A 9,174-nucleotide genomic window follows, 5' to 3' on the forward strand; every position below is an offset into this window, starting at 1 on the left:
ATCACGTTTCTGACAGGTCTTTTGCCCATGACACGTGAGGCATGTTCACCCTAGCTAAGGTGAATCTCTTTATCCAGTTATAAGCACATCAGGATTTGTGTCTGCTACAAGGTTTTAGCCATTCATTTGGTCTCTTTTGGCTGAGACTGATGAAGGCATTGGGCTGTGTTGAGTTTTGAAGATGCTATTGAAGTAGCACCTTCATTGCCTTGTGTATGTTGAGATTCTGCTTTTCAAACACTCACTGACAGGATATCTTGTCAGGGTTACTCCTGCTTGCTTTGCCACATTCAAATTGTATGTTGATTTAACTATTGAGTGAAGCTAGGGGTTTGAGTGCATGTAGATTGGGCTGATATTGTCTTCACAGGAGGTAGCTACCTTATGATTTTTTTTTCTGTGCTATTTTCTAGGGACTCTCAGCTCACTAAGAGCTTTAAAGAATGGTTCCTCATCTTGCTGTTGTTGGAAAACTGATTCAGGTTTTACAAATGCTGTTACATTTGTTAAAACACACATGGTTTGATCAAATATGGCTGGGATTTATAAGGCTCTTTTGTATTGGTGGGAACTGTGACCTGCTTGATATGGAGGGGGGTTGTACATGGTATCCTCAAGAAGTGCCAGGCATCCTTATTCACCTGCTACTTGTATGAGGTTGCCACCTTTCTTCCTTTCAAGCCTGTGTCCTAGTGCTGTCAAATAATGTGTCCCACCTCTGCACTTCAGTATGTGGTGAGCTGTATTTTTTTCCCTTTTTATCCAGATTTCTTTTTGCCTTGCCTTAATCAAGGCATATGCAGGTTTGTGTGTATCTAGCAGTAGATTTGTGGGAGAGAAGAAGCAGACACAGAGTGGAAGAAATAGAGAAAGAAAATTTGCCTTCAACTTGAGCTATCCTAAAACTGAATTAGATCTGATTTTTCATAGGTGTGATTGCAAGTATAACTTGAGGCAAAATGGTTTCTTTTCACCCACATTATTAAAAAGCAACCAGTAACCAGGAAGGAGTAGCTTTGGCTCAGACAGCAAAGTGTCTGGAACCTTAGCACAGCATTGCAATGATTCTCTTTGTGAGTTCACACTTGTTCAGTGGGTTTTTGTAAGCTGGAAGTTGTGCAGACCAAGCTAATGTTATTTCAGGTTCCTTCTGGTCGCCCTGAAACACTCTAGTGCAGGATTTAGGTATCTGAAAGTTGTGAATTAACTTGTCATCAATGTGTGTGGCCCCTTATTTGCAGCTAAAGCAGCAGCTGTGCCCAAGGCAAAAGCAGTTCCTCCAGCCAAGAAAGCAGAGAGCAGCAGCGAGGACTCCAGTGATGATTCAGACTCAGAGGAGGAGAAGAAGCCAGCAAAGGTCAGAGTTTTTTTCCAGCCCTTTTAATACATGTTTGACAGTGATGGATAATAGCAAATTTGAGCAGCAGAATTCCCTCTGGAGTCCAGCTCACTTTTCCTGAGCTGTGAAGAGCCTGGACTCCTGCAGGTGCAACATGAGAAGACATTTCTGTGGTAGGTGGCATGCCATTTGGACTGGTCCCATGAAAAATTAATTTCATGTTTAGCACCCACTTTGTTTCATATCCAAGTCTGCTTCTTGCTTTTATCCTAAGCCTGCAAGGGCTTAGATTTTTTTTTTTGCAGAGAAAGATCTATTTACAATTGCTAAAATAATCTGATTTTTTTTTTTTGCATAAATCTGTATATGTAAAACCAGAATATTTTCTTGCTGAAATCATGGTATTGACTGAGAAGCAAAGGCAAGGAAGAATAACATCAGTGTGTGCTCGAGGAGACCAAAGAGTTGCCCAGTCAGTGTTTTCAGTCTTCAGATTAATGTAATGTGGAGAAGGAAGAGAACAGTGCCAGCCCCAGAGCTGCTTCATTTTGAGGAGGCAGAATGGGAGACTGAGATGCAAAGCAAGACTCCCATGGGCTGCTGGGAGGTTTCCCAGAGCAGAATTGATGCCCAGAGATTTTCAGGCCCTAACTGTTGGGCAGAGGGGTGTTTCCAAGTCAGAATGTTATCCTCTGTGGAAGACAGCTGTTTATACTCTCTGCACATGTTCCACTTAGCCTCTTTTTTTGTGAAAAAGTTCACAGCTACAAGGGCTAATGAGTTTTTTCTCCTGTTATTTAGAAAGGTGCAAAACCTGTGGTGAAGCCAGCTGGAACCAAAATCCAGCCTCAGAAGAAAGCAGAGAGTTCCAGCTCTGACTCAAGCAGCTCAGATGAAGAAGCACCAAAGAAACAGCCTCCAAAACCAGCAACACCGAAGCCAGGTACCTTTCCCTGTGTGTCAGGAGTCAAAGTGCAGGCACAGAAAGGCCAGGGGAGGAGTGATGGGGCTGTACCTCCATGCAAAGGCACATGTATTGATATAGCAGTCTGAAAATGCTGCCACTGCTATTTGTGCTCCAGTCCAGTCTGCCTCTCACATGGAAGAGGTGTATAACTGATGGCACATAAAAAGCCTGGTCTCAAATGCCACATTGTTTGCATAAGTGGCTGTAATCAGCTACCTTAACTGCTTAAGTTGTGCTTTTGCAGGTGCCTTCTCCTCAAAGAGCAGGGAAGATCTCTACTTAGCTTTTAGTCCTGGAACTTCTGATGAGCTAGAATGGACCGTTTCTGAAACCTTTGGTCAAAGTTTGCAGTAGGATAAAACACCTTTGCAGCACTGCCTTAATCTGCCCAATTGGCTTCCTGTGATTCTTTTATCTTTGTGGTCCTTTATGCTGATTGTAATTACACTTCATTTATCATAGCTTATTTTTTCATGTCTCTTTTAACTTGACCTCAAAAGGAAGTAAAGCTGCCCAGGCGGCCACCAAGGTGGTCAATGGAAAAGGAGCAAGCAGTAGCAGCAGTAGTGAAGAGTCAGACAAGGCAAAGGCTCCACCAAAGAAGGTAATTTAGACCATAAAAAACTTCATGAACACTGTAGAATTCTCTTAAGAATGGGTGTATCTCTCTCTTGCAGGAACTGTGAAATGTATAGACAAAGGTATAGACTATGCAGGAGCTGAGCACAGCGTTTGTGGCTCCTGTACCCCCTCCTTTATACAGAGTGGTTATGTGTTCCAGCACCTCTCCATGCACTGCCTTTCTTCCCCAATACTTCCATAACCTCTTCCTCTGCTCCTTCCTTTTACAGGAAAATACCATTATGTCATAGCCATTTTGCAGTCTCCATTAGATGTTTGCTTTTGCTTGACTCTGCTGTGTTTAGCTTTCTGCAGCTTTGAGCTTTCCACCAGCAAGTGTTTAAAAACATTTTGTGCAACATGGATAACCACAGTTGTGTTTAATTGAGTGGCAGTTGCTACCTTTTCAGTCAGATGTCCTCCTCAGTGAGATGAGCTCCTCATTAGGGATTCATGCAGCAGAGAAAACAACACCAGAGGGGCCAGAAAGGTCGTGATGTTCATGTGTTTGCTAAAATTTGCCTTTGAGAATCTTTGTTAATCTTTCTCCCACTGTCTTCAAAATTTGCTCTCCTACGTGAGACATAGAGTTAAAGAAGGTCCATCTATCCCCACAAGATTTCTGTAACTTCTTTTTTAATGTCTGTTTCTTTCTGTCTTGTAATAAGACTGTTCCCAAGAAATCACCTCTGCCTAAACCTGCAGCCAGTCAAGCACATCCTGGGCAAAACAAACATGCCAAGGAAAGCTCCAGTAGTGAGGACTCATCTGACAGCTCAGATGATGAAAAGCCACCTGCAAAACAGAAGCCAAAATCAGGTAAGTACTAAATACCATTGCTGTTATGTGAGAGGATGCTTTCTGCTAGTTCTGTTGTCCTGGGAGAAGCACATGCAGGGCACAGTCAAATCTTGATGCATATAAGGTTCCAGGTGGTGCTGGTGGTGGTGTTGTGAAGCAGCAGCTTGTTTCATGTGTGCTGTTGGGGCTGAGCTTACAACTCAGTTACTCCCTCAGTAAGGGTGTGGGACTGAGAGAGACTCTGACAGACTCTGCTTGGTTTGCTACATGTCTTCTGTTCAGGTAGCCTTTAAGCACATTCTTGCAGGTTTTCTGTCTGCCAGGATTTTGGAAGTCATTTGCCAGTGGTTTGGTTATTCTGTAACTGCAGCAATTTAAACATTTTTAGTTTTTTTTTAACAAGTATCCAGGGCTGCTGAGTTGAACTGTAGCCAAGGAGCTACATGGGCCTCTGTTCAATACAGTTGAAGTACACCTGTAGTGGAGGATCAAGCACTGAAACCTGGTCTGATTCTCTAGCCAGAAGATTTCAGAAGCCAGTAAATTAATAAACAATTGACATCTCTGTTTGTCTTTTTTTCTGAAAATGTTTGGCAGCACAAGCTCCTATTCTTCTCAAAGTGCAGGGAAAACTCTTGCAGAGATGGTTGGATTAACAACTCCAAGAGGAGAGTTAAACTCATGGTAGAAACAGGGAGGTAGCAGTGGGAAGGGTTTAACCTTTCCAGTTATAAACTAGCATCTTTGATGTAGCTCCAGAAGAGGAATAAATGCAACCAAATGCAGAAGTGCTTTTTTCTAAGTACAGTGAACATTTCTTGTGCTGCTTGCATTACCATGTGGGCATCTGGATGCTGTGTCTCCCTTCACAGGTCAGTACAGCGCTGTACCACCTCCTCAAGCTGCACAGGTGAAGAAGGCCCTTGCCAAGGCTCCTCCAAAAAAGGCTGAGAGCAGTGACTCTTCAGACAGTAGTGATGAGGCAGAGCAGGTGCCCCCAAAAGGAGGAGCAGGTATGTTGAGAGGAGAAGAGGCTGCAGGTTAATTAATACATGGTGCAGAAAGTGTTTTGGCTGGGTCTTGGTTTCCCTGAAAAGGTCATTTGACTTTGGTCTGTGTTGCTGTTTGCTTCTCTGGAAGCTTCTGCATAATTCAGAGTTATCCCAAACGACACCGTGTACAACCTGTGGATGCAGACTGTGTGCAGGTTGGGTTGCTTTGCACATGCTGGTTTGAAAAGTCATCAGGATCTAGTTTAGTGGGGACAAGCCAGGCCCATTGCTGCAGCTGGCTATGTCCTTGCTTGCTTTTTGATGTGCTGGCTGAATGGCTGGTTCACTGAGAAGAGAGCTTTTTCACATCTGGAATATCCAAGGTTTGGATCTTGGGACAAAGGTTTGATGTGGATGTGGTCTGTTAATTGTAAACTTGCTTTTGCAGGCAAAGTAGTAGTAGCCAAAACAGTCCCTGGCCTCAAAAACAAATCTGTGACTACTAAGAAGGCTGAGTCCAGTTCTGACAGTGACTCAGGTAATACAATTTTTGTTGGAGGGGGGGGTGTTGTTGGTGTTAGTGTTTTAATTGGCCAAGTTTCTGTATATAGTGATGTATAGTGTTCAGAAATGTTGGGAACAGATCAGGCTTAGCATTCCAGGTTACAGTGACATGCAATACAAAGGCATATTTGTATGCAGGGTTCTCCAGTCCATCCTCACCTCAGACTGCTGCTGAACAGATCTGATACAGGAAATAGAAAGCTAAAATGGGATGCTGGGCTGTTGCTTCCTCACTTTCCCTGCTTTGTCAGTTTTATCTCCTAGTTTCTTGCCTGTTATTTGATCTTTACCACATAGCTTCTTTTCCTGAAGCTTCTTCTGCCTGAGTTTGTTCTTGGTGATACCTGTATTTTCTCCAGTCCCTTATTCTGTACCTCTTCTATGTTATTCTTCAGATATCTACTTCTTTGTGTATGCATTAGTGAAGAACTTAAACTGTTTCCACATCCTTCCACCAAAGAAGATACCTGGAAAGATGAATGCTGTTTGGGAGCCATTTGGGTGTTTATTAAATGCTACTTATTTCCAGTTATCTCGTGGCTCAGCCTGGGGCCTCAACCCATTTTGCTTCTCATTTTCCCATGAGTTACATACATGTTATTACTGAAGTAACTTGCACCAGCAGCTTATTTACTTAAAGAACATATTTTTTTCTTGTTGTGTAGATTCTAGCTCTGAAGAGGACAAGAAGAAGGCAGGGAGTAAGCTCCCAGCTAAACCACCTGTGATAAAGAATACTTCCAAACCAGCAAAAGTACCTGTCAAGCCTGCACAAGGGAAGAAAGACTCCAGTTCCTCTTCAGACAGCTCAGGTATTGGGGTAGGAGAAAAGGAGAATTTCCACATGCACGCTGTGCTTGCTCAGACCCCTGTGTTTCTAGGCAGGGTACAAGGGTGTGCCTGGGCAGGAATAACTTTGGTGGTGGTGCTTCAAGCTGCTAGTGAAGGGTGCTGTGTATAGAAGGAAGGGGGCTTAGCCTTGATTATTCTTTTCCTTTCCATGCTAGAATCTGATGACTCTGACAAGAAGGCTCCTGTGAAGCCCACAACTAAAGCACCAACCCTTGCTGGGAAGAAGCCACAAGCTGCCACAAAGAAAGCACAAAGTAGCTCTGATTCAGATAGCAGCTCCAGCAGCTCTGAGGATGAGAAGAAAAAGAAGAAAGGCACTCCAGCTAAATTAGCTGGCAAAGTGGCCAAACCTACCCCAGCTCCCAAATCGGGCACTTCTGACTCTGATAGCTCAAGCAGTGAAGAGGAAAAGAAGCCAGCAGCGAAACCAACCACCAAATCTACAGGGGCAGCAAAAGCAGCTGTGGGGAAGAAAGCAGCTGCTTCTAGTAGTAGCAGCTCCTCTGATAGTTCCAGTGAAGAGGATGAGAAGCCCAAAAAGACGGGGAAGGTGGTACAGAACAGTTCTAAGGCCGCTGCATCTACAGAGAAAGCAAAAGCAGCCACGCCAGCAGCAAACAACCTGAAGTCTAAGCCAGCTGATGGCAGCAGTAGCAGCAGTGAAAGCAGCTCTGAAGAAGAGACTGGAAAAGTCAATGGAGGTACTGCCTACAGTCTGGGAAGGGGGTCTGTCAGACAGTGTTACTGAGCTAAGCATGAACAGGAGCCTTTCCTGAGCAGTCTGATCTCCATGTATGGTTAGATTTAGCCATCTGGTGCAGTACTGAGAGGATAGTTTTGAATTTGGTGTGATCATTTTTTCTGTGTGGCATATCCACTGGCCATGGAATTTGTGGTAGCATGAAGTATGTTTCTGTACAGTTGTCACCATCTGTGCACACACAAGGTTGTTAGTGACAGCAAGGCACACTGCTGGAGGACTGTGTTGGGTGGGACACTCAGTGGTGCCCCAAGGCACAATCTGAGTCTTCATCCCTTCAAGAAGGAAAAAAAAACCTTAAAATGCAGTAGTGGTGCTTGCAAGTGCACGCTGTGTGACTCCAGGAACTGGCAAGTTTTAATTAGCAGATTTTTTCTCAAGGGCTCTAACTCATTAATACACAGTACACAGTTTATGTTGTTCCACAGAATTACCTATTAGGATAGAATGGCAAATCCTTGATGACCCAGGATGGCTGTTAGTGTCAGTTACAGCAGTCTGTTTTCTGGGTGAGGTAATGCAGGGACTGATTCTCACATTTGTGTTAACACTTGGTTTGCATGCTGGAGGAGAAATGCCTTTACCTTTCCCAGCACTGCAGTTACTCCCTTTGAAATTTTACTTCTGTGCATTTAACAGGCACGACCAAGAAGAAACACAAGAGGGAAGATGTTCAGGAGCCAGCGACACCACACAGTAAAAAGGCAAAGATCAAAGCTAAAACCCCACACACATTTCCAAAGGTGAAACAGGTGAGTGAGGGTGGACTGCGGTGACTGGCAGGAGATGTACCCCTGTCTCCTGAAAAAGTAGGCTTGTTTGGGGTTTTGGGAGAGATTAGGCCCACTGGGTTATTTGTGATTTTGCTCCTTACTCAAGCACTTGAACCTTGTCTGGAGGGACCCCAGGGGAGGGCACATATGTGCATAATATTAGTGTTATGCCAAAGGCTGGTTGGATATGCTTGTTTAGGAGCATCCCTGAGCTGCCTGATCCAACGAATGAAAAGAATTATGAACCTGAGAAACACCTAAAGATTGAGGTGGCATGAGGCTCTCCATATTTGCAGTGAAGGGAGGGAAGGAGGTTGTCAATCAGGGAATATCCTGTCTGTGCCTGAGTTTACTGTATCTTGTTTTCTTTCTCTTCAATAGCCAGCCTCTCCATTCCGACGTGTAAGGGAAGAAGAGATCGAGCTGGATGCCCGTGTTGCTGACAACTCATTTGAAGCAAAGGTAGGGCAAGGTAGTGCCCAGAAGGGTAACATTGGGCCTCTGCAAATTCGTGTCCACAGAGCAGCCTTGATGTGGTTGTAGGCAGCCTTTCTGGGGGGAGCTTTTCCCACCAGGAGGTGCTGTTGGGAAGCGTGTGAGCGCTGGCAGGCAGTGCATGGGAGAGTGCTGTCGGCTCCACCGCAGGGTGTTTGCTGGGTAGGATGAAGTGCAAAGTATTGCCTTTACTCTCTTGAGTACTGACCTGAATTTCTTTTTCCTCTTCCCCTTTCATCCCTCACAGAAAGGAGCAGCTGGGGACTGGGGTGAGAAGGCTAACAATATCCTGAAGTTCACTAAAGGCAAATCTTTCCGCCGTGAGAAGACAAAGAAAAAGCGAGGCAGCTACCGTGGGGGCACTATATCCACCCAAGTCAATTCTGTCAAGTTTGAAAGTGACTGAGAATGTTTCTTTCAGGATTTATAAACCCATCTGCTCACCAGAGTGGCTTGGATGGGCATGTGGACATTATGGATGTCAAGCCTGCCTGGAATGCTACCTCCCATTGTGGGGCCGGCAGCTCCACCATGGGGATGTGGGAGAATGGTTGGATGTTTCCCCCTTTTATTTCTAATTCTGGTTTAGGCCTGTAATTTGAAATCACCCTTGAGTTGGTGCTATTAGCACCACTAGGGTGACTTCCAAGACTATTTTAAAAGGCTGGCAGTGATTTTTTTTTTTCTTCCAGTTTCAGATCCCTGCCAATCTAATAGAAGAATGATTTCTTTTTCTTCTACATCTTAACGTCCCACTTCTTTTTTCAGCCAATTTAACTTGGATACTTGTGAAATGGCAAGTACTGTAACTTGCCTTTGGCTAGTTACTGTAAGAGCAACTACAGATTTGAACCCTCTAGGCTGTAATCCCCACCCCCACCTGACATTTCAAATTGAGAGTTGCGTTGTGACAGGGTTCCTTTCTCCTGTTTCTTTGTCTTATAGTTTCACCTTGCAGTAAATCCCTGCCTTCCTCTTCCACTCCTGTTGAGGCCACTAACCAGAGCTCT

General features: G+C 44.5%; 1 protein-coding gene across 1 annotated transcript in view; it reads left to right on the forward strand.

Annotated features, from left to right (window-relative positions):
- The window catches only part of LOC103774162 (nucleolar and coiled-body phosphoprotein 1-like), a gene marked incomplete at its 5' end in the record, with an annotated part of 8,808 nt that extends 238 nt beyond the window's left edge, over positions 1 to 8,570 (forward strand). Inside the window, 11 exons of the mRNA XM_008941549.1 lie at positions 1,248 to 1,357; positions 2,141 to 2,282; positions 2,807 to 2,910; positions 3,596 to 3,746; positions 4,601 to 4,741; positions 5,169 to 5,258; positions 5,950 to 6,096; positions 6,292 to 6,837; positions 7,536 to 7,652; positions 8,055 to 8,131; positions 8,412 to 8,570. Of these exons, the coding sequence (XP_008939797.1) occupies positions 1,248 to 1,357; positions 2,141 to 2,282; positions 2,807 to 2,910; positions 3,596 to 3,746; positions 4,601 to 4,741; positions 5,169 to 5,258; positions 5,950 to 6,096; positions 6,292 to 6,837; positions 7,536 to 7,652; positions 8,055 to 8,131; positions 8,412 to 8,570 (1,784 nt within the window). The remainder of the gene's footprint in view (positions 1 to 1,247; positions 1,358 to 2,140; positions 2,283 to 2,806; positions 2,911 to 3,595; positions 3,747 to 4,600; positions 4,742 to 5,168; positions 5,259 to 5,949; positions 6,097 to 6,291; positions 6,838 to 7,535; positions 7,653 to 8,054; positions 8,132 to 8,411) is intronic.
- Between the last annotated feature and the right edge of the window lie 604 nt (positions 8,571 to 9,174).

Source organism: Merops nubicus, unplaced genomic scaffold, assembly GCF_000691845.1.
Source record: "Merops nubicus isolate BGI_N331 unplaced genomic scaffold, ASM69184v1 scaffold46905, whole genome shotgun sequence".
Classification (NCBI taxonomy): domain Eukaryota; kingdom Metazoa; phylum Chordata; class Aves; order Coraciiformes; family Meropidae; genus Merops; species Merops nubicus.